Here is a 25,365-nt window from a genome sequence, read left to right as displayed (position 1 = left end):
GGGCTGTGTGATAACCTTCTGTTAGAGAAGGGCTTCTCCCTGGAAAGGCATCCATTCTCCGTGCTTGTTTGCCAGCAAGTGTTTGCACCCCTCGAGAATAAACCAGGGAGGGTGATGGGAAGGTAGGGAACAGTCATGGGACAGGTATCAGGGCCCTCATGACACTTACCCCCCACCACCCCCATCTCCCTCATCCTCTGGGCTTCTGGACATTTCCCAGGCACTCAACTGGCTGCTTCAGTCAGTTCTCTCAGCTCCAAGATGCTCAGCTCGTTTGGGGATGGCTTTTCTGATCCCATACACGGGTCAAGGCGTGGTACTCATGTTTGTCTTGTGCCCAACCTCCTCCTCATCCAAGTCCATGGTCTCGGGCGTCATACGTTCCCCAGGGACTCGGAGTCAGGACCCACCATCTCGCCTCATGGGGGGAGGGCTGTGGCCTCTGACCTGAGGTCAGTGCATCCGTCCGCAAGCCTCACCGTCTCCTTGGTGTTGCAGCTCCCTGGGAGAAGCATGGGCGCAGGTGAAGAAGAGCCTTGCGGATGAGGCTGAAGTTCACCTCAAGTTCTCTGCCAAGGTAACCCCTCCCTGGGTTGGTCTCACACACCCATGTGCAGCTGCCTCTGTTTGTTGTTGTTGTGTTGCCCGGTTTCCATGGTATAAATTTCAAGAGTCAGGAAGAGATGCTAGCCTTAGATGTACCAACAAAATAACACTGAAAGCCATACACATCCATCAAGAGTGCAGGTAATCGTCAGATGTCATTTTTAGGAGGGTATGAGGGTATGCGTTACCTTTGTTTTTAATTCAGTTTGTTAATTTTAAGTTTAGAACATTTAATTTTTAATACTGGTTGTTCTTTACTAATCAACTCACAAAATCCCTCCAAGTTTAACACTGGGCTATGGTGAGCCTTGGGCTTCCCTGGTAATTCAGACAGTAAAGAATCCGCCTTGCATTGCAGGAGACCCAGGTTCAATCCCTGGGTTGGAAAGATCCCCCTAGAGAAGGGAATGGCTTCCCACTCCAGTCTTCTTCCTTGGAGAAATTCCATGGACAGAGCAGCCTGGCAGGCTACAGGCCATGGGGTTGCAAAGAGTCAGACGCGACTTAGTGACTTAGCACAGCACAGCACATGGTTGATTTACAATGCCGTGCTGATCTCTGCTGTGTAGAAGAGTGATTCAGTTATATACATATAGGCATTCTTTTTTTTTAGGGCTTCCCTGATAGCTCAGCTGGTAAAGAATCTACCTGCAATGCAGGAGACCCTGGTTTGATTCTTGGGCTGGGAAGATTCCGCTGAAGAAAGGATAGGCTACCCACTCCAGTATTCTTGGGCTTCCCTTGTGGCTCAGCTGGTAAAGAATCTGCCTGCAGTGTAGGAGACCTGGGTTCGATCCCTAGGTTGGGAAGATCCCTTGGAGAATGGAAAGGCTACCACTCCAGTATTCTGGCCTGGAGAATTCCATGGCCTGTATAGTCCATGGAGTTGCAAAGAGTTGGATGTGACTGAGCGACTTTCACTTTCAAAGTCCTTCTTTTTAAATTTTCTTTTCCATTGTGGCTTAGCACAGGATATTGAGTAGAGTTGCCTGTAAGCCCACACTTTAAAATTGAGAGGTACACCACCTCCTTTACTACTTGAAGGTGGCATCCCCCAAGATGGCTGCTCTTTCCCGAGACTTCCATGCTCAGGCCTCACTCGTCCTATCTCTTTTCTGGTGCTTTTCCCACAGCAGTTGCATTTCTGGGCTTTGTGCGCTGTTGGAGGACAGGAAACTGGCTTTGTTTCCAGGTCTCCCCCTCTGCCCCGTGATGTTTCCCTGCACGCCACGGCACAGTGAATGACTCATACAGCTGAGATGTGCGAAGGCGATTTATAAAGAGCTGAGGTGGAAGGAGAGACAGCGCCGTTACCAGCTCCCTGCTCCTGAAGGGTGCTGGTGCCCCGAGAGGGAGTTGACACCCAAATGGGGGTGAGAGCCCCTGGACCAACACGGGCACAGTAACCTTAAACACCAAGCATTTCACAAGGAAATTGCCTCTCGAGCACTGGGAGAGAAAGGAGCCCCATAAATGAGTCGCCTTTGAACCTTGTATACAGAGCAGTGAGTTATTTTTAAGCTGAAGATCACAGCAGTGTTCCCTCTAGGTCTCCTAACCCCCGGCAGCTCCAATCTCTGCAATTGTAGAAACCTACATTGACCGTGAGATGAATGGTAAGGCTGTGTTGTGAGCATTGTGAGCATCGAGGCTGGGAGCCGGGTCTGCAGGCTTCTAAATGGTCACCTGCTGGATCCCCGGGAATCCTGGTGGCCTCTACTCCCCATCAGCAGGCCCCCGATTCTCAGTCATTTGTGAAGTACTCACTGGGTGACAGAGCCCTCCCCCATGCAGTTTTCCTATAATCTTACTTCTTACTACGGCTACTCACAGCACTAGTGGCTCAGACGGGTAAAGAGTCCGCCTGCAATGCAGGAGACCTGGATTCGATCCCTGGGTCGGGAAGATCCCTTGGAGAAGGGAACGGCTACCCACTCCAGTATTCTGGCCCGGAGAATTCCACGGACAGAGGAGCCTGGCGGGCTACAGCTCATGGGGTTGCAAAGAGTCGGACACGACTGAGCAAATTCTTACACGTACTCATAACACTACATCTAGTCACCAAATGTCTGGGTTTTCCCCACACTGACCAATTCCCTGACCCCAGCTAGGGGTCCTACAGTGTAATTCACTTCTGACACTTAACTGCCCGGAGCTCAGCGTCAGATCCTACAGGTTAAGGACTCAGTCCCACAGGGCCACCCTTGCTTCAGACGGCTGTTAGAAGTAGTGGGTCACCGGGTTACTCACAACTTCTGTCCCGCTTGGCTGCAAATCAGGGTTTCGAGTGATCCCCTCGTCAGGTTTGATAACTTACTAGAAGAGCTCACAAAACTCAGGGAGACGCTTATGAGGTTCATCAGTTTATTATATATTAAAGGGCATGATAAAAGCCAAAGATGAAGAGATGCTCAGGGTCAGGTAGGAAAGGGTCCCGAGTGCAGGAGTGTCTGTCCCCATGGTGCTGGGGTGCACATCCCAGCACGTGGGTGTGTTCACCAACTCAGAACCTCTTGGACCCTGTGATTTTTCAGACTTTTGTGGAGGTTTCATCATATGTGCTGTGTGTTAGTCGCTCAGTTGTGTCTGACTCTTTGCGACCCCATGGGCTGTAGCCCACCAGGCTCCTTGTCCATGGGGATTCTCTAGGCAAGAATACTGGAGTAGGGTTGCCATGCCCTCCTCCAGGGGTTCTTCCCAACCCAGGGATCAAATCTAGGTCTCCTGCATTGCAGGCGGATTCTTTACCAGCTGAGCTACCAAGAAAGCCCTTCAACACCTAGGCATAATAATTATCAACTCAGTCTCCAGCTCCTTTCCTCTCCCTCCAGGGGATCGGAGGAGGTGGCTGAAAGTTCCAATCATGGCCTGGTCTTTTTGGTGACAAGCCCCCATCCAGGAGCCCACCCAGACTCATCTCATAAGAAATTCTAAGAAATGTAGGAGTTTGGTGTCAGAACTAGGCTCAAAGACCAAATATTAAACCAGAAAATGTTCTCCTAGCACCTTTGTTGTTTAGGAAATTGTGAAGGCTCTAGGAGTTCCAGCCAGGAGCTAGGGATGAAGACCAAAATAAATATGTTATCATTTGGTTGGCCAAAAAGTTCATTCGGAGTTTTCTGTACCATGGGAAAATCCTAACATACTTTTCAGCCAACCCCATATATCACAGTATCATGGTTATGTGAGCGTCATGGGCAGGACGTAACTTGTCTCCCTCAGTTGTATCAGCCATCATGCAAGACAGCATCGCCATTTCACAAATGAGAAGGAACAAAGAGGTCAAGTCACAGCCCATGGTCACACAGCCAAGTGGGCTCAGCTACGGAGCAGACAGAGGAGCAGACTGAGTGGGTTGGAGCCTTGACCCCTGGACCTTTCCTCTGGGCAGACCAGTGGCGTTTAAAACCCAGAACTCTGTTCTGAAGCACACTGCCCTCTCTTAGGGGCTGTCGACAGTGGTACAGGCTGATCTTCCAAATGCCAGGATGTTTTAATTCAGAGTGGACTTCTTCTAGCTGATGGGAGGCTTCTGAAAAATATTCACACAAAATTCACACATAGATTTTTCCATAAGAATGTCTGCTGCCTCCAGCCCATCAGTCAGTGTTGGTGGCCTCAGGCAGTCGTGGTAGCAGCCCAGTGGTTGTATGACAATTCCTTAAAAAGAAAAGACTATCCATCCACCATAGATAAATATAGCTTCACATGTGCAAAACCCATTTTAACATCTGCTCCGAAAGGCTCCTTGAAAATGTCCTTCGTGAGTGTTCTGTGTTGAGGGGCAAGAGCTCTTTAAGAAATGCAATTTCGTTCCAGGAATCTTAGGCTTTTCGAAGTCTCCTAGCTCGAGCCATTGTTCATAGCAATAGACTATTAAAGAAATAAGATTGCTCTGTATAAAAGAAGTTATACCTGCTTCTGGGTGAGGAAGAGAGAATAGAAAAATTCCTTGTGATGGGAGAAAATTTAATCATGCAGTCAAGGCCATGTATTCAGCCAGAAGATTTTTGGGGGGCACAGAGGGCATCAAGAGAACAATAAAAAATGATTTTTTATCAGTGCTATCCCTCACAAGCTTTGTGATCTTGAGGGAAGCCACTTAGTGTCCCTGGGCTTTCATTTTTTTCAAGTGTGAAATGAAGTGTTTGGACCAAATCAGTGAGACTTGAAACTGACTTGACTGTGACCTAGTTATACATTTTCCATGGCCACCCAGAACACACATGTATCCACACCTAGATAATCGCATACAGATACCCCCGTATGTGGCTAAAACATCTCTGATGTTTCCTCTTCATGTCTGGGCTATGCTCATCAAAAAGCTGGTCCTGATCCACTAACCATTTCACAACTCTTAGCAATGCACTGTTTGAAAAACATGGGACTAGATACAGGCATCCTTGTTCTATATAGTACTTTGCTTTAGTGTGTCTTTTTTACAAATTGAAGATGTGTGGTAACCCTGCATTGTCAGATGATGGTTAGCATTTTTTAGAAATAAATATTTTTATTTTGACCATACCCACAGCATGCAAGATCTTAGCTCCCCAACCAGGGATTGAACCTGTGCCCCCTGCCTTGGGAGCACAGAGTCTTAACCACTGGACCACCAGGGAAATCCAAGCAATAAGTATTTTTAAAATTAAGGCATGAACATTTTTAAAACATAATACTATTGTACACTTAATAAACTACATGTGTGCATGCTTAGTCATGTCCAACTCTTTTTGACTCTGTCAACCATAGCCTGCAGCCTCCTTAGTCCATGGGATTTTCCAGGCAAGAATACTGGAGTCTGTTGCCATTTCCTCCTCCAGGGGGTCTCCCTGACCCAGGGACCGAGCCCACATTTCCTGCGTCTCCTGCATTGGCAGGTGAATTCTTTACCACTGAGCCACCTGGGAAGCCCTAATAGACTACAGTATAGTATAAAAACATTGCTTTCATGTACACTGGGAAACCAAAACATCCATGTGACCTGCTCTATTGCAAAACTCACTTTTTTGTGACATTCACTTTGTTTTGGTGATCTGTCACCCAACCCACAGTTTCTCCGAGGTCTTCCTGTGGTGTCTGAAATTCCTTCTGACCTGAGACTTCTCTTGCTGTCTTCTGATGAGTGATGTGGAAGGAAGAGGCAGAAATTTTGAAAGGCAACCTGAATGGCTTCGATGGCCTATTGCAACCAAGCCGGGCCAGTTGAAGTTCATAAGGACAAGCTTCTGTGGAGGACTTTGACCTCCTGGTTAGCCAGATATGCTTAAAACTTAAGAATGAGTATAAAGACATCTAGCCAACTTTCTTAAAAAATTAGCCTTTTTGTAAAAGTACTTAAAATATAGAGGGAGACTCTGTGGGTCTTCAATCCATGGGATTGAATCACTTCTAACAGTCAGTAGTGTGATGTTTCCAGAATGTCATTTGGAATTTGGGGAGAGCCTTGGGGGTCCTGGCAGGATTTGGTCCCTTCCCAGACCACACAGTCTGGGGCCAGGACCCAGAAATCCTGAGTATTGACAAGTTTCTGCAGGTTACTCCTGGGCATATGAATATATGGAAATCACTCATGTTCCAGGTCCTCAGAAAGAAAGCTCAGAGTTACTGGGTCAACAAGCTGAGTTAACCCACATAGACCCACAACCAGGAGCAAGTTCCCAAGGCAGCCAACTATGCAGCCCTCTCTCTCCTCCCCCAGAGCCTAATCTGTGTGGGGAAGGGTTTCTCTAGGTCTCAGAAGCACTTAAGTTTATAACATTTTACAGATTGCCACCAGATGGGGGTGTTTTCCTGTGCAAGGAATCTTCCCAGGGCTCAAACACGTGATAGCAGACTTTACAACCAACATGAGGGGAGGGGTGTTAGTGCAGCCCCTGCTCCATTAGTCTTTGAAGGTCACCCACCAGCAAAGCATCATCTTGTCACCCAGAGCATTGAGTCCCGAAAATCTTGTCATTTTTCTGAGTAGTGCAGGAGAGCCCACTGTGTACCTGCTCCAGCCAGGCATTGTGGATACAGCAGGGGCCAAGCCAGCTTGGCCTTCACCCTCCTAGAGTTCAGAGTCAACGTGTAATCAGTGGTTTGGTACAGGGAACCCCTCCATCCTTGAGGCCTCTGGGAAAAAGGTAATGTAGCAAGAAAGAGCCTGGTGAGGAATGGGAGAAGTCCCAGAGTCCCAGTGCTGGGACATCATCCATCCAGGGAGGTTCAGATCTGATTCCCAGCAGGAAGGGTGGAGGTTGAGAGACCCTGGAAAGCCAAGTCAGGGGCCCTAGGAGGCCAGTAAGGAGGTCCTAGAGGTTGTGTTGGGGGCCTTGGGAGCAGAGACAGGGTCGGTGAGGCTCTGAGAGGCTGAGTCGGGGGTAGGGAGGCTGCTAGACTGTGCCTTTGACCACAGCAGGTCCATATTTATCTGTTATCACATACATCTCATGTTCATACCACCCAAAAAAAGTTTTAAGTAAAAGTTCTCCTTCCAAAGAGAATAGGGTGGGAAAGAGGAAATAAATGAAAGAAAAGAAAGCTGGAAAAACTGACACCACCCAGCGCCTCTCAGAGCATTAAAGGGCCCTTCTCTGGCCCTAGAGATGCAAGGCTGGCCCACTCTGGTGGCATGGGGGTGCGCCAGCCTCCACGCAGACCAGCAGGCACGGCTCAGGAAGGGTCCCTGTGAGCTCCCACCATGGCTTCCTGGAGATTCGGACCACGTGCACATCATCTATGGTCTTTGTACCTGGCATGTGGTAGATGATCAATAAGTAGAACTGACCCAAGATTGCCTGGTTAAATGTCACCTTTGTGATAGTTGCTGAGTGTTTGGGGTCACAGGGATGGTCCCCAAAGCTCCCAGTTTAGAAGGTAAGGGAGATTACATCTGAGCAAAGCCCCGGAGGAGGCTCTGCGGGCTTCACACAGGAAGAGGGTGCCCACAGGGACTTGGTGGGCTCCAGGCAGTAACCCATCCATTGGTGTGAACCCTGGGCCTGGCCAGTGAAGGCCAGTATCCTGGCCTGCATATACAGGCAGGCCTGTGTATCCTCAAGGCAGTATCCTTGACTGCATACACAACTACTTGTCTCTGATCTCCCTGTGAGATGGTATCCATTCTCACCCACTGGGTGGGAGAGGCACCCCCTCCCTCCTCTCATAGCTGGTGCCCCCCGGGTCCTGAGTGTGTCTCCCCCATCAACAGCTGCACAGCGAGGTGGAGAAGCCCCTGATGAACTTCCGCGAGAACTTCAAGAAGGACATGAAGAAGTGTGACCACCACATCGCAGACCTCCGCAAGCAGCTTGCCAGCCGCTATGCCGCGGTAGAGAAGGTGAGGGCCCAGGTTGCAGAGTGGGGGTTCATGCTGGAGGGAGCAGTGCCTGGGAGCCAGCAGGGGCTCCGCGTGCCCTGGCAGGGGCGTTTGTCCCCCCTGCAGCCAGATCTGGGGATGGGGGTTAGTATGAGAATCCCCTCCCCTGGCCAGAGGTTAAGTGTGTGCTTCCCCTGGTGCTCAGATTCCCAGTTGGGGCGGAAGAGGCTGCACCTGCCTTGGGGTTGTAGGGGGCTTCCATCTGGAATGTGAGACAAGGTACACCCTAATTTTGAGGATCCTGCAGCCTGGATGTACTGCCAGTCCACACAGGGCCCCTTTGTCTGGGTCTCACTTGGCAGATTCCCTCCTGACTGAACCACCCCCCTCCCAGAGGCCGAGGTGGTCTGACCTTGCTGGGAGCTCTGATGGTCAGTTATGGAGCAGAGAGAGGTCTCCCCCCGGGGCTGACCCCAGCACCTTTGCAAGGGGTGTGGGAGAAAAGGGCACCTTAGACCCTGCTAGAGGCCAGCACCAAAAGGCCTATCCCACCCCAGAATGGGGAGGCAGGTGTTGCCAGCTGCTGACCACTGTTAGGAGGTGACATTGATGACCTCTGTGGTCCCTGCTGCCCCAGAGAAGCTGTGGTCTCAGGACTGCCTGGGTCCACAGTACATGTACATGTGCCAGTGAAAGCATGCTCTGGGGGCCTTGCTCTAAGCCAAGGATGAAAGGATACTTTGCAGTCTCAGTGTGGTCCCCAGCTGGCTGGGTGATGCTGGTCTCGCCACTTAGCCTGACGGAGCTCCTGTAGCCTCATTTACCAAAGCAGGGAAAAGAAAGGACTTGCCTAGGAAAGACCCTGATGCTGGGAAAGATTAAAGGCAGGAGTAGAAGGGGGTGGCAGAGGGCAAGATGGTTGGATGGCATCACCAACTCAATGGACATGACGAGCAAACTCCAGGAGATGGTGACAGGGGAGTGTGGCGTGCTGCAGTCCGTGGGGGTTGCAAAGAGTCAGACGCAACTTTGCGACTGACCAACAACCTAAAAAAGGGGGCCAGGCCCATTGGGCCCTTGCTGTCTCTGAGCCTGTGGTTAACTCCACGTCCTTGGACCCCAGGCCCGAAAAGCCCTCACGGAGCGGCAGAGAGACTTGGAGATGAAGACCCAGCAGCTGGAGATCAAGCTGAGCAACAAGACAGAGGAGGACATCAAGAAGGCTCGGAGGAAGTCCACGCAGGCAGGTGAGTGCGGCCCTGTCATCTGCTGCCCCGTCTGTCCTCACCCGGTCCCAGAGGCATGGACAGGAGAGGCCGGGAGATGGGGTGCCTGGGAACATGCATTCCACGGGGTGAGACTGGGGCTGCAGGCTGTGGCACGGGAAGCAGTGGTGAGGGAGGGGTCTCCCCACACCCTACCCAGAGAGGGCTGCTTCTGACCTAAGCCCAGGGTCTCTGGTCAGGTGGTGGGCAGACTCCTCCAGGGACCTGGAATTGAGGGGTCCTGCTGCTGCCTGGAGTTCCTTGAAGTGCAAACCCCACCCACCCTCCAAGTTGCCCCACCTCCCCGGGTAACAGTTCTCCAAAGGTTCTCCTCTAGTGATGGACGTCTGACATTTTGTTTAAAGAAATAATCGCATTTTAGGGACTTCTCTGGCAATTCAGCGGTTAAAACTACTTGCTTCCAATGCAATCAGGTTTGACACCTGATTCAATAACTAAGAACCCACATGCCTTGCACTATGGCCAAGAAAATATTTTTTAAAAAGAAAGGAAAGAACCATATTTCAGATTCTCTCCAAAATATTCCTCAGTGAGTCAGCATCTGCTTCCACCTAGAGGTAAAGATTAGCTAATACATAAGGGAAGGGGAGAAAAGTCAGCAAGAAACAATTTTTTTTTTAATTTCAATATTTCTTAACAACCAGTTTCACAATATACAAAGGCAATTCATTTTGCTTTCTGGGATTAGAATATGTGCTGTGAGATAAGGTTTGGATTAGATGGTTTGGTCTCTAAATCTTTTTCACCCCAACTTGTGGTGAACCTGGTGTTATTAGTTCATTAAAGGACGAAAAACAGCCATCTTAGGGACATTTTGAAATAAGGTGGTGTAAAGATATCCTAACAGAATAATGTAATAGAAATGCAACATTTATATAAAGATCTTTAATAGCACAGTAGTAGAAACAGAAGCCATGCTACACTTGTTGGGAGTAGGAAAGAAAACCCAAGAAGAGAGGCACATTTAAATTAGCTTAACTAAAGAAACTGTTAAATAATTATATTACAGAAACAATATTGCTCTTTGACAAAATATTTTTTTTCCATTTATTTTTATTAGTTGGAGGCTAATTACTTTACAACATTGCAGTGGTTTTTGTCATACATTGAAATGAATTAGCCATGGATTTACATGTATTCCCCATCCCGGTCCCCCCTCCCACCTCCCTCTCCTCCCCATCCCTCTGGGTCTTCCCAGTGCACCAGGCCTGAGCACTTGTCTCATGCATCCAACCTGGGCTGGTGATCTGTTTCACCCTAGATATACATGTTTCGATGCTGTTCTCTTGAAACATCCCGCCCTCGCCTTCTCCCACAGAGTCCACAAGTCTGTTCTATACATCTGAGTCTCTTTTTCTTTTTTTGCAGACAAAATATTTTAATCAACACAGAAGAATATAAAATCTTATTCCCCAGATATAGTCACTGTCAACACACCCTAATTTTTAAAATGTTTTTAATATTTAAATGTATATACATATCATATTATACTGTTCTGAACTTCTATTTTAATAGATGTATCTTAGAGATAGGTCTATTTTATCATCAGTTTATTTACCCATCCATTTATGTACATCAGATTTCCTAAATAGTTGAATAATGTGCAAGTATATGATTGTATCCAGATTTATTTCATCATTCCCCTAATGGACTTTTGTAGGACTTTCAGATTGTTCAGAGTGTTTGTCAGTGCCAATGATGCTGTTACTATAAATGCCTCTCTGTGGGGGGTGGGGGTCTGCATGTCAATGGGATGTTGGGGCATTTAACTGGGTCAGAGGCTTGTATTCATTTTGATGGATGTTTCCAAGTTGCTTCGCAGATGGGTGTGCCTACTCTCTATGAATGCCTGTTCCCTAAACTCTTGTCAACACTGTATGCTGTCTCATTTTGATATCGTAGCTATCTGGTGAAAAATAGTATTTTGTTTCTAATTTAACTTACACTGCTTTTTGAGTGGAGTTGAGCATTTTAAAAATAGACTTTTAAATCATCTGTGACTTTTGTTTTTAAAATGATTCACTCATATTCTCTTCCCATTTTCTTGTCAGATGGCTGGTCTTGTTCTCATTGATTGATTGACAGGGATTATGTTAGGAACATCAACATTTTGTCATTTGAATTGCAAATATTTTTCATAAGTGGTTAATTTTTTTATTTTGTTCTTTGTATTTCTTTTTCATTTTTTTTCTTGGTTTGTTTAATCTTCACTGTGGCTCTCTGAAAGTACTGTTATTATCCCCATTTTACAGATGAGGAAACTGAGGCACAGGCAGGTGAATCAACTTGGTCCAGGGCTGCACAGCTAGTAAACAGTGGAGCTATATGACACCCCAATAGTCTGGTTCCAGAATCCATGTCCTTAACCCATACTGTTCAGAAGGGTCTGATTTCAAACCCTTGGACTGCATAGAGAAGAGACACACCTGCCTTCATCTACATTATTTCCTGATGTTGCAGAAGTTCGTGAAGCATGTTCTCAACATCAGAATCAACAAATAAAGCTTTGGGAACTTCATATTGTGTTCATAAGAGTGACCTTACCCACGGTCAGGCACAGGCTTTTGGTGGGACTATGACTGCAGTAAAATATCCACTTTCTTCCCTCCAGTTCAGTCCTTCTTGGGATCAAGGGCTCACCCATTGGCCTTGGACCAAGAGCAAAATGAACCAAGCCCTTGATGTGGGTTCTGTTACTCAAGGCTTCAGTTCAGTTCAGTCACTCAGTCGTGTCCGTCTCTTTGCGACCCCATGAATCGCAGCACGCCAGGCCACTCTGTCCATCACCATTTCCCGGAGTTTACTCAAACTCATGTCTATTGAGTCAGTGATGCTATCCAGCCATCTCATCCTCTGTCGTCCCTTCTCCTCCTGCCCCTAGTCCCTCCCAGCATGAGGGTCCTTTCCAATGAGTCAACTCTTCGCATGAGGTGGCCAAAGTATTGGAGTTTCAGCTTCAGCATCAGTCCTTTCAATGAACACCCAGGACTGATCTCCTTTACGATGGACTGGTTGGATCTCCTTGAAGTCCAAGGGACTCTCAAGAGTCTTCTCCAACACCACAGTTCAAAAGCATCAATTTTTCGGTGCTCAGCTTTCTTCACAGTCCAATTCTCACATCCATACATGACCACTGGAAAAACCATAGCCTTGACTAGATGGACCTTTTTTGGCAAAGTTGTCTCTGCTTTTTAATATGTTGTCTAGGTTGGTCATAACTTTCCTTCCAAGGAGTAAGCGTCTTTTAATTTCATGGCTTCAGTCACCATCTGCAGATATTTTGGAGCCCAATAAAATAAAATCTGACACTGTTTCCACTGTTTCCCCATCTATTTGCCATGAAGTGATGGGACCAGATGCCATGATCTTAGTTTTCTTAATGTTGAGCTTTTTTTTTTTTTTTTTTTTCATTTATTTTTATTAGTTAGAGGCTAATTACTTTACAGTGTTGTAGTTGTTTTTGCCATACATTGACATGAATCAGCCGTGGATTTACATGTGTTCCCCATCCTGATCCCCCCTGCCACCTAGGAGGATGGGATGCTCCCCATCCCATCCCTCTGGGTCTTCCCACTGCACCAGCCCTGAGCACTTGTCTCATGCATCCAACCTGGGCTGGTGATCTGTTTCACACTTGATAATATACATGTTTCAATGCTATTCTCTCAGATCATCCCACCCTCGCCTTCTCCCACAGAGTCCAAAAGTCTGTTCTCTACATCTGTGTCTCTTTTTCTGTCCTGCATATAGGGTTATTGTTACCATCTTTTTAAATTCCATATGTATGTGTTAGTATATTGGATTGGTGTTTATCTTTCTGGCTTACTTCACTCTGTGTAATGGGCTCCAGTTTCATTCATCTCATTAGAACTGATTCAAATGTATTCTTTTTAATGGCTGAGTAATATTCCATTGTGTATATGTACCATAGCTTTCTTATCCATTCATCTGCTGATGGGCATCTAGGTTGCTTCCATGTCCTGGCTATTATAAACAGTGCTGCGATGTTGAGCTTTAAGCCAACTAAAGCAAGAGTACACAGAAGAACTCAAGGCTTAGCTCCCAGATAATGGTATGGTTCACTGGGGAGGAGACCCTGAGCCAGGCCCTGGGCATAACTCTCCCCCTCTTCCCTTCACTTTCACATCTGAATACACGTGAGCAAGTGGTGCCATTCTAGGGATCCCTTTGAAGGGTTAATCCATTATCTTTGGGTTCACTTGTGAGTTTTCCCATCGTGAGCCGGGTCCCTGGTGTCTTCCTTTCTCTGGAGCCCTGTGATGATCAGGAAGCTCTGTGCACACCGACCTCTGCTCCTCCCACTGTGATGTGCACATGGACCACCCAAGGAGCTTGTGAAGATAGTTTCTGACTCATCCTGTCTGGGAAATATCATGAGATCACCTTTGGAGCAAATATCCAGGGTGTACCAATGCTTCTGGTCCAGGAATTGTGTTCTTTGTAGCAAGAGTCTAGGGTACCAGGACCTTAGTAACACTTTCACTTTGCTTTCTTTCAAACTATAAACTGTCTCAAACATATATACAATCACATAAAAGAATACACTGGCCATCAAGATAGAATAGTTTGTTTCAGATGTCTCTCTTAAGAAATAAAATGCTAAAAAAAAAAAAAAAGAAAAAGAAAATGCTATGGAAAGAGCCCATCCCTTCCCACCCCCACCCTTTCTCTGATTCCCAAGGTAGCCAATATCCTGGAATTGGTGTGTTAAACTCTGGTGCCTGTTTTTATAGCATTACTGCACATGAATGAGCCATAAAGCATCAGACACATTCTTTTGTGTTTCAGAATGACAGCCTGATGCCTGTACACAAACACAGACGCACGCATACAGACACACAACCACAGAGACACACACAGACAAACCACTGAACAGACGTGATGTGCAAACTTCCCTTCTGTAACAATACCAAGTTGCTTGAGACACATGTTCAACCAAGCAGGACTTGCCAGTGTGAAATAAAACTGCCATCTCTAGAGGAGGAAGCATTTCTGGGGCTCATGATAGACTTGAGGGGTCCCCGGAGTACCCCCACCCACACTGTACATACACTCTTACTGAGAAACTCCCTTCCTGAGTTTTTGGCATCTGGAGTTAAGTTCAGGTGGACGCTATGAAGCCAGTCTTGCATAATGTTGGGTTGCCCCTTCTTTGCCTCCATCACCCCAGCCATGGGGTGGGAGTGGCAGAGGGCAGCCCTGGTGAGGAGTGACAGAGTGACAGTGGCCTTGGCCCTTTGTAGGAGACGACCTCATGCGCTGTGTGGACCTCTACAACCAGGCCCAGTCCAAGTGGTTTGAAGAGATGGTGACCACCACATTGGTGAGTGACCGGAGATGCGGAAGCATGTCCCCGCAGGGGTGGGCGCTCAGGAAGCTGTGGGTGGATGCTGGTGGACGTGAGGGCGATGGGGTGGAGGTGAGAGATGGTCATTAGATCTGCTCTAATGTTGAGACTGAGACCCTATCTCCAGGCCAGGCGATGTGGATTCATACCCTTGCTCTGGCACTTCCTACTGTGTGAACACAGGCAGCTGTGGGTTCTTGCCATATCCTCCTGAGGGGTCAGGGTCAAATGAACAGAGTGGTCCATTTAGGAAAAATAGCCAAGTTGTAGTAAATGTGGGCCTTCCTACCCCCAGAATAACTAAGGGTCTAAGATCGCAGAGCCTTGCGAGACGTGTGGATGGGTGAGGTTGGGGCAGTGGGGGAGGCCTCTGACCAGGGGCCAGGGAACAGGCATCAGACCACTTCTTTGCTCTCCTGAGTATTTCTGTGAAGTCAGCACCCGCTGAGTAGATGGTGAGATGGATTGGCACTTGGGCCACTGGGCCAGGTGAGAAAGGAGGTGTCCTGCCAAGTGCTTATCACACCATCCCTCTGCCCCAAGCCACCCCCATCCATCTGCCTATCCAGCACGGGACTAACCCTCTGCCTTCCCCAGGCACCAGCGCACCAGAGCAGATTAGAGGCCTCCCCCAGGGGCAGTGACCTAGATTTCCTCCTGGTTAATCTCCTAATTAAGCTTCCTGCTTACTCCCCCTGCTCCCCAGCTAATCACCTGGGCAGTGACCTAGTTGTACACAGAATAGTGGCCGGATCCCCTAAATTCCAAAGATGCAGGGCCATCTAGGAGCCAAATTTCTGTTCTTCTTGTGGCCTTGGCCACCCCACTCCTGGCCCTCCTGCCTCCCCCGCCTGTCCCTCAGCACTCAGGTGGACAGAGGAGACAAGGCCACTCAGCAGAGGTCCAAGGACAAAGCCCCAAGAGTTTGAAGGGCAGAAGCTCCTGCATGTGTTTCATTTCTCAACCACGTCAGGGCCTGGGGCTGCAGTGGTGCAGAAGTTTGATTAAAGGCAAAACGGGGGGCTTCCCTGGTGGTCCAGTGGCTAAGACTCCACACTCCCAGTGTAGGTGGCCTGTGTTCAGTCCCTGGTCAGGGAGCTACATCCCACGTGCTGCAACTAAGATCCTGCACAGCCAAATAAATAAATTTTTTTTTAAAATGCACAAAAGTGCAAATCCCACTGCTCCCATAATTGCCTGTCACTTTGGGCAAGCTATGTTACCTCTCCAGGTGTTCATTCCCTTGTTTGGAAAAGGTAAGAACAGAACCTGTATCTCTTAACATTGTGATGAGGACAATTAAGCGATGTGCGGAAAGCTCGTAGCACCCACCATGCCTGGAAGGAGATTCAGGAAACAGCAGCCACTGCATCCTTGGCTATACCTTTGCCCCCAGATACGGGGTGGGTGCCTCGCCAGACCCCAGGGAGTCGGGCAGCATCTGTGTTTTGCCTCTAGGATGGTCTAGGACCCATGTAGGGGGAAGGTCCCCAGGTTGGAGGGACACCCCCCAGAGGTCTCTGTGGGTTTCCTCCTCGGCAGGAGCTGGAGCGGCTGGAGGTGGAGAGGGTGGAGATGATACGGCAGCACCTTTGCCAGTACACGCAGCTGCGGCACGAGACAGACATGTTCAACCAAAGCGTGAGTTCTCCGCCCTAGGTCGAGGCCAGCGGTACCCGGGGGGACGCTGGACCAGGGGGAGCCATGGCCTTTGTGCCATGGTGGCAGGTTACATAACTGCTACGGAGGAATCTGTCCTGAGGGTGGGCAGGGACTCGGGCCTGTGGGCAACCTCTTGGGATGGACCTGTCAGTTATCCTGGACATCCACGTGACTCCATCCCAAGCGCACCCCATAGACGCGTCATGATGGTTAAAATAGCTAGAGGTGACCTTGCCTCCTCTGTTGGGTTTCTTACAATGCTGGAGCTATTCAAAACCTCTCAAGCTAAAGTTCGATAAACCTGTTTTCAGGTGGTAAATGGGGGGACACGTGGAGAGAGGAACGGGTCACAGACTCTTGAACCCACCTGCCATTTCACCCACCCTGTGGTCTGGAGGTCGCGTGCATGAGGGGAAGCAGAGCAGAGGCCAGAGCCCTGCACCCCCCCGACCCCCGGTTCTCCCAGCCCCCACATCTGTCCCTCGAACAGGCCTTCCCAGGACCCCTGCTGCTGCCACAACCCTCTAAAGGAGCTGCTCTGTCGGGCGCGAGGGTGTGAGTGGCGTGGCTCAGAGGACACGCCCCTGGCTCCGCCTCCACCTCTGACTGCATCCTCTCTTCTCCATCCCTTATCCCTTGCAGACAGTCGAGCCTGTGGACCAACTGCTTCGAAAAGTGGACCCAGCCAAAGACAGGGAGCTGTGGGTCAGAGAGCACAAGACAGGCAACATCCGCCCCGTGGACATGGAGATCTAGACGCACGGCCCCGGGGGTCCTACCGGGGAGGGTCTGGGGGTCCCATAGAGAGGAGGTGGCGCTCCCGCCGGGGGGGCCAGGGTCGGGAGTGGCGCTGCCCTCCCCCGCTCTCCTGGTCCACTGAGGAGAGGGGAAAGTGATGCCGGAAGGGCGGCCCAGATGGCCCCACGGGGAGCTCCCGGGTGTTCCCAGGCCGAGACGATGGATCCACAGCCCTGCCCTTGCCTCTGAGGCTGAAGCCCCCTGAGTCCCGTGCTGCGCTTGCCACTCCAAGGACAAACTGAGACTGGAACTTTGTGGTCCCTGTTGAGTACCAGAGGGGTCCCCTCCCCACCCAGAGCAATGTGTCCCATGCTCATGCCCTTCTTCCAACGACCGCCTTGTCTCCAGGGCTTTGGAGGGGCAGGGGAGGGAGGTCTCTGTCTCCAAGCCGAGTGTCAGGATCAGAGTCGTGGAGAGAAGGCCACCATTCAGCACAGCAGCCCACACCCAGAATCCTTTGCAGCAGCCCTCCCTCTTGATTTTTTTTTCCCCCCTTGAATATTCTGAGGGCCTACATCCTGGCTCTTCTCTGCTACTTTTCACCAATGGGAGTCTTGGGAAGAAGGTCTGGCTCCAGTTTTCCCAGACTGACCCTGCCTGGAGAGGTCAGGATGAAACTACCTCATTCAGCAAATTCACCCCCAGTTGGAGCAGCGAATCGTGTGCCTGTTAAATCAGGCCTCCATGCCACGTGCTCTTTCCAGACATCCCAGTCCACCCAACCTGCAGCCGCTTCCTCGGGGAAGCCCCCTGCTCCACCCTCGTGCATCCCAGGGAGCTGAGTCAGTCTCATGTCAGGGAGGGGTTGAGACAAGTCTCTGTCACCCCCCAGGTGGTTCCACCTGCCCATGCACAGTGGAATTGGGACTGCTGTTCTATGTCTGGCTGTCATTGGCGGGCACCGTGCAGGCATTGCAGACTGTCGTGGCCACAGTACATGTCACCATCCAGGCAGTCGGGTACCTTGGCCTCTCAGCTCCTTCTGCACATTCCCAAGCCCCGCATGGAGCCCCTACTTGGGACTGGTACCCCCTTGCCCTTTTGCCATCTCCTCTTTCCTGAGAAAGCCTGGTCTGAGCATGACCTGGGAAGCCATCGGGTCCTCACTCATCATTTTCTCCCTTACACACTAAATCTTGAGAATTGGCTTGAGGGGATTGGAAGAAGAAAAGGGCTGGAGGAGGTCAGACAGCTTGCAAGGGGCACATTCCAGCCTGGAGCCCACACCCTAAGAACCTGTATTTCTTCACTTTCCCATTGATTACTTTGAATTCACAGAACTCATGTCTCATAAGGGCAGCCGTCTGAGAGGACAACTCACTGGTCTTTCTCTCCGTCGTCCAGGCTGGTAACTGATGACTTGTTTTTCTTGTATCTCTTGGTATCCCTTTCTCTTGAGTCAGTATGGCGCCCTCATAGTGATAATAGAAAGATGCTGAATATCCTAAAGCAAACCAAGCTTTGCCACTTTTCTTATCAAAACATCCCAACCAGAAAGGTCAGTGTGAAGGCCTTTACCAACATACAGGCCGCCAAGATGGATCTGTGTCTGGTGTGGAGAGCTACTCCTTCCAGTCTGAGGTTGGGCTGTGACACCAGCTGCCCATTTGGGGCTATCATTTCTTGGTTTCTTGATTAAAAAAAAAAAATAAGATGGGTGCTAGCAGTAATTGCTTTGTGGCTTAGTCAACTAATTTGTGGATGATTTTCTGACATTGAAAGCCAATAGCCTTGTTATTAACATAGATACTTTCATGTGTGATGTGGCTCATTGACTTTGTTTTCTCATCCCCATCTGAGGATTCCAGAGTCTTCTGTTATTCCCTAGGGCTCTTGCCTCTTTTAGGGTAGCCTGAGTTGGCCTCATGTAGGCCAGTCTATTTTCTGAAGTCACGCTTTCCCCCTTTTCCCTCGGTCTCATTAGACACCCCCATATACTTCTTTTCCTTTTCCTTCCCTCCTTTATTCATTCATCAAGCATTTAGGTAAGCCTGGGTGATGTGCAAAGATCTCGGAACAAGATATAGCCCTGTCATCAGGGAAACCCATGGACTGTTCTTTTGTGTAGACTCATCTTTTTTCCTAGGGTCTTGCAGGTCAGTAACCTTGGCATTCACCTACAGATACTCTCTGCAGAGTTTAGGTTTGCAGAGATACCATCTGTTGTACTGATAGCTCTTCACTCATTCATTCATTCATTCATTGAATCAGCAGACACTTGGGGCAAGCTAGTTATTATGCCAGTACTACAGACGTAGCTTCGTACCAGCTAAGAACTCTGCTCCATCCCACCCCCTGTATTCTCCATGTGTACAAGGGCATGTTTTCAGACCTTTCTGGGAAACGAGAGCCTTGCATCTCTTCCACATTTAACCCACTGGGAGCCTGTAATAAGCCATGTGGCATTTACCCGAGGACGGAAGAGCCAGATGGCACAAAGAGTATGATCACGGGGTCACTAGACACATGGCTCATATCCAACTCAAATTTCAGAGATTTGTTTGTTGCAAATAATTCTTGCTTTACACAGAGGAAGAATGAAGCCCAAGGACAGCCAGTGAGAGCTGTGAATTGAACAGTGAATCACGAGCAGGGCTGGAGCTGAGAGTCCAGACCTCTGTCCCTATAGTTAGGATGAAGTCTGGAATGTCTGAAAGTCGTCTTCAGAGTGGCGCTCTGCCCTAGTGGTTGGTTTGGTTTGGGTTTGGGTATTTAGGTTATAAGAGGATTTGCTTGGCTTTTATCAGGGTGAGTGATTCCAGGTTATTCTTGAGCACATCCAGTGTTCCATTTCTGAGGACAGGTGAGCCCCTCCTGCCTGGGAGACATGGAGGCACTTTGTCTGTGAAAGCCTGACTTTTAGAATAGAATCTCTAAGACAAACATAAGTTGCCAAGACAACCTCCAGGATAAGCTGCTTGTCCCTCTTTTTTTGTTTTTTCCTATTGCTTCTGATCAGTGTTGGAAAGCACTGGCCAGCTGACCCTCAGGGATGGCTGTCCTGAGGTTCTGCCCATCGGACCACCTTGGGTCTCCTTTTATTCTACCCAACACCTGTGTCAGCTTGGGGGCAGGGAAGGGTGGATTGGATTTCTTTGGGGGGAGACACTTCTCCCCTCACTGAGGCTGATTAATGACCAAAGCAAATAGAAAAACCCTGTATATACTCAGGAATCAGGGGTTTGTATTCCCTTTGTGAAAACCAATCAATTACTAGATTAGGAGATGGAAGCAAACAAATCTTGGCAGAGCCAAAGTCCCTTCTTGGAAATGCAAGCCATAAGATTCCGAGGACATCAAAGACCTCGGCTTGTTTAAGTGATTTTACTTCCAGCGGTGAATGGCCTTGACACGGAGAATTTATACAGGATTCTGCAGACCTACTGGTGATTATGTAGATAGGGAAAGTTCCTGGACCAGTGTTAAGTGGGGCACAGATCAGAAGCACACTTCCTTAGCCAGCGTACCGTCATTTCCATAAACCTCCCTGTCCCCACAGGTCCCACTGCCTTTTCTTTTTCCAAGCTTATTGAAATATTTGACATTTGAAATTGGGGGTTCATGAGCATACAGGAAAATTCACCCTTTTGAAGGATACAGCTCAATGAATTTTGACAAACTTACACAGTGTTATGGGGCTTCCCTGGTAGCTCAGACAGTAAAGAATCCGCCTGGAATGCAAGAGACCCAGGTTCAATCCCTGGATCAGGAAGATCCCCTGGAGAAGGGAATGGCTACCCACTCCAATATTCTTGCCTGGAGAATCCCATGGTCAGAGGAACCTGGCAGACACATGGGGTCCATGGGGTCACAAAGAGTTGGGACATGACTAAGCAACTAAAACTTTAGCTTTGACACGGTCTTGTAACCACTGCTGAGATCAACGTAATCTTTTCATCACTCCAAAAACATCCCCTCAGGCTCTTTGATGTCCATCCACTCTTCCCATCCCCAGCACCTGGCAACCACTGATGGATTTTCTGACCCTGCAGATCTGCCTTCTGTAGTGTATCATAGAAATAGGCAGGAGCCTTTGATTCTGGCCTCCTCACTCAGCTTGATGCCTCTGAGTCACCTTGTCGTAGGATGTCACTAGCTTGTTCCCCTGCAACGCCGAGTAGCCGTCCGTTGAATGGGTGCACCCCACTGCTTCCTTGCTGTTAAAACCAGTTGTCTGCCTGGAAGCTGCTGACCTGGAGTCTTGAGGTTGTTTGCACAGCTATTTCCAGCCAGCTGCACCCAGTGGTTCTTGGGACTCACACTTGGCTTTTTATGAGTCATTTTAGGTTTGGGGGCATCTAACACTTAGGTTTTTCACAGTGCAGAGAGCTGCTGGGGGTGGAGGCAGGGATGGCGGACAGGGTTTCTGCTGCCCCCCTGAAGCTGGCATCTCAGCTGGCAAATCCACTTGCTCCTTGGGACCCTCCCTTCACCTTGCCCAGTCCCTGCCATTTGCTGAGAGTTCGGGGGTGTGGGAGGTGGGTGGAGAGGGTGTGGGTGAGAAAGCAGGGGGCTGGCCGTGGGCTCAGCACCACCCTTCTCTGGATCTTCCTTCACCTGCACACTGAAGGTGTTTATTCTAGAACATTCTCCCAGGCCTCCTCCAGCTGCTGCATTCTGTCCCTCCTTCCCTTCTCATTTCTAGTTTTGTGCCCAGTGCACATGTCACACCTAATCTGAGTCCGCTTGGCACAGCTGTGCGTGCTGTCACCTCACCCCCTCCTGAGAGGGGTCCCTAGGTGCTGAGAAATCTAAAAAGAGATTTTTAGACACAAAAACTTAGTTTCATGAGCTGTTGAGAATGAGGTAGTTCCTCCTCCTTGGATTCCTAAAGAAAGCAGAAGCCATTACCTTCATCCACTGATGTTCGACACCATGTTCTGAAGGTCACTTCCAAGGAGCAAAACCAGGCATGGAGTCAGAGCTCCTCCCTTCAGGTTCTTGTCGATGCCCGAGCCTTGCTTACCTGGCCTGTGCCTCCACCCTCCTGGGTGGTGGCAGAGAGAAAACCACGCCAAACTGCTGATGCTTGTCAGCTCTGGGCGAGACCTCCACGTTTTAATTGTGCCCTGCTCAGTGAAAGCTGAGCCCCTGCCAGCAACCAGGTACCTCCCCCAGCCAACAGAAGACGTCCTTGGGTCCAGCCAGGTGACAGTGTGGGCTGTGGAGCCCACAACACAGGGTCCACCGCTGCCAGGATGCCTCTTTTTTGGGGGGGAAGGGGGCCTGGGGGCTCTCAACATCATCCCCCCCCCACCCCCCCCCACTGGAGTCATTTCTATTGGGCCCTTTGTGAAGGTGGGGGATCCAACCCCTCTTTCCTGGCTTGGTGAGACTAAGGTGACAAAAACCAACGTTCTGCTCCCCCCGAACCTTTTAGATGCTGGGGTGTGGCTACTGGAGGGCCTTGGGAGGTGTCTCCAAGGGAGAGGGGCTGTGATGGCCTTTGGATCTGCACTCTTCAGGGGAACTTGGCCCTTTATGTTTGAGGGGTATCCCTAATGGGCTTGCAGTGGTGGGAGGCAGAGGGTCAGGCACATGGGTGCTCTGATGGGGATGGTGTGAACGTGGCGACAAGAAAGCATAAGGAACCAGGACAAGAGCAGCAGACCGGTCCCGCTCTGCTCTCTTGGTAACCTGTCATCGTCACATCCCCTTCCAGGGACCTGGGCATTTGTTGTCTGTTGAGTGGAGGTGCTCTCCAACCGGCATCACACGCAGCAAGAGGCCACCTCTCGGGACAGGGGCCTCCAGGCAGCCGTGTGGACCCAGGGACAGTCATTCAAAGGGACACCTGCCATCCTCGGGGATGGGGCCGCAAATCGGTATCTCTGCCCTTCCCTCAGGAAGGGGACGACAGGGTAGGAACAAGCCCCTTCACAGACAGGAGCACATCAGCAAAGCCCACGAAAGCGGGATTTTCTAACAAAATAAACGTGCTTGTTTGCTCTGTTTTCTGTACCTTTTGCTAAATACTTTATACATTTTTAATGTTAAAAAGCTGTGTCTCCTCCAGCATTCCTCATCCCGGTATGAATGTGTTTATTCCACATTGTATATCCTTCCATCCCCTGGCTGCCTAGATCAGTAAATAAAGTTGATGTACTATAATTTATAAGTAACACTGTTAAAACTCTGATCCCTATGGAGGCTGTAATCTGCCCTTCCCACACCATGCCCGTAATAGCATTTGTGTGTATTAATGCTGAAAAATTAAATGTTTAAATTTTGAAGGCGTTTGCTATATATAATTGTTCTGCATTATTATAAAGCATTTTTAGGAAGTTAATTGCTCTCATTTTTTTCCCCCTTCGGCTCTGTGTGTACACTTGAGATGCTTAGATTTCATCCTGTGTAAAATAAACTATCCAGAGACTCCGTGTCGTCCCACTGGGTGACCCTCTTTCCTGGAGGGCTCCCACCCTCTTTGTACAAATGGGCTCAGTGTCCCTCCCGAGCTGGGTGATCATTTTACCCCCAATTACTTAGCAGAGGGACCACACCCCTGGCCCCAGTCCCCTTCCCTGGAGACTTCTGTCCCTGTGAACACAAGGGGCTCCTGGCTATTAGTTCCTTTCTCCACCCATGCATCCCATCCACTCATCCATGCAATAATTAGTGAACACCACTGTATGCCAGGGTCTTTCCAGGTGGTGCTAGTGGTAAAGAACCCACCTGCGAAATGCAGGAAACTTAATATGAGATACAAGTTTGATCCCTAGGTTGGGAAGCTCCCTTGGAGAAGAGCATGGCAACCCACTCCAGTATTCTTGCCTGGAGAATCCCATGGACAGAGGAGCCTGGTGGGCTACAGTCTATAGGGTCACAAAGAGTCGGACACAGCTGAAACGACTTAGCACACATGCACAGAACGCCAAATATTGCTCTCAGTACTGGAAGCACATTGGTGATGGAAACAGATCAAGAATCTTGACCTCACAGAGCTTATTTTCCAGCAGAAAGAGACAGGCTAACAAAATGATATACAGAGTGTATGCAGAAAATGATAGGTGTTATGACAAGAGGGCAGGGGGAGGAGGAGGTGGGTAAGTGGCAACATGAAATAAGGTGATTGGAGTGGCCTCATTGAGAAGGTGGCATTTGACCAAAGTCAAGGACACCTCGGAGGGAGCCCGGCAGGTAGCTGGGGGGGAGGATATTCCAGGCAGAGGAGGTGGCCCTATTAAAGGCTAGAGGCACCTCACTGAGGCCAGTTGGCTTGAGCAGACACAGTGATGGGGAGGGGGCAGCTTCTGCAGAGCTTTGCAGGCTTTGGAAAGCCTGTGATTTTGCTCTGGGGGCCATCCAAGCTGAGGGTACACAGCCCGATTTCCTTGCTGGGGAGCTCACTGTAGGAACAGGGGAGCAAGGCAGCCAGAACGCAGGGACAGGGGACGCTGCCTGCAGGGGTGGCCACGTGGAGGTGGGAAGAACGGTCAGATTCTGGAAGTGCTTTGAAAGTGGAACCAACACGATTTCGAGCCAGTTTGGAGTGGGGTGTGATAGGAAAAGGGGGACAGGGGATGACTCCAAGGATTCTGGTCCAGGCAAGCAAAAGGACAGATTGCTATTTACTGTGATGGGGACAGCCATAGGAGAGGCGTTCCTTCCATTCTCTGCCTCCCACTCACGCTCTCTGAGCCCTCTTTCCCCTCTGCTTCCAGACCGGGGTCAAAGGGTTCGCTTCTCTTTCTGCTCACAGCAAGGGAAGGTGGGGGAGGGTGGCAGGGGCCCCAGGGCTCCCAGCTTAGGGAGAGGATGGGGCCAGCCTCTGGGAAGAGTCTTCGTCTTTCAGTCAAGGCCAGGCTGGGAGGGGGAGACACAAACAGATTCACTGGCCAGAGACGAGGGCTTCTCCCCAAGTGGTCTTTGGAGCTCGGGGAGAGTTTATGGCCCAGCTCAGACTTAACAAATCCCCTCACAATACATCATCTCCAACAACTTGTTTGGCTAAGGAACATAAACTCTCCCTCTGATAGAAGATGTTTATGCAGGTTTTCAAACAAACCTCCAGGTCATGACCCCCTCTCTCAGCAGCATCTACACAGCTGCCTATGGTCCCCTCCCAGGGTCGGGCCCTTCCTGGGCACAGCAACCTGAAGAGTGTGGGCAGCACCTGCTCCTTGCTCTTGAGAGGAGCAGAGGGACTGGGGGCTCTGGCTGCCTTCTGTGTTAACCCGGGGGTCCTGTCTTCTGGCCCACAGCCTCTTTGTTGTCATGGCAACCCAGCTCCTCACCTTCAGAACACAGCTCCTTGCCCACTCTGCTCACTCCTTGAGAACGAGAGCTTGGTTTCTTCCTGTGACATTGGCCTTGTCTTACCTGCAAGCTCAGTGCGGACACCC

General features: G+C 49.6%; 1 protein-coding gene across 5 annotated transcripts in view; it reads left to right on the top strand.

Annotated features, from left to right (window-relative positions):
• GAS7 (growth arrest specific 7) overlaps window positions 1–23,253 on the top strand; it is a 201,060-nt gene extending 177,807 nt beyond the window's left edge. For all 5 annotated transcript variants that reach the window (XM_070479098.1, XM_070479097.1, XM_070479102.1 and 2 more), the window contains 6 exons: window positions 499–577; window positions 7,799–7,927; window positions 9,030–9,153; window positions 14,457–14,536; window positions 16,103–16,201; window positions 16,865–23,253. In XM_070479098.1, coding sequence (XP_070335199.1) covers window positions 499–577; window positions 7,799–7,927; window positions 9,030–9,153; window positions 14,457–14,536; window positions 16,103–16,201; window positions 16,865–16,978 — 625 coding nt within the window. In that variant the 3' untranslated portion in view covers window positions 16,979–23,253. The remainder of the gene's footprint in view (window positions 1–498; window positions 578–7,798; window positions 7,928–9,029; window positions 9,154–14,456; window positions 14,537–16,102; window positions 16,202–16,864) is intronic.
• The last annotated feature ends 2,112 nt before the right edge of the window (window positions 23,254–25,365 follow it).

The sequence above is a fragment of the Odocoileus virginianus genome, chromosome 17, assembly GCF_023699985.2.
Source record: "Odocoileus virginianus isolate 20LAN1187 ecotype Illinois chromosome 17, Ovbor_1.2, whole genome shotgun sequence".
In the NCBI taxonomy this organism is placed as follows: Eukaryota; Metazoa; Chordata; class Mammalia; order Artiodactyla; family Cervidae; genus Odocoileus; species Odocoileus virginianus.
This window is presented reverse-complemented; position numbering and strand designations above follow the sequence as displayed.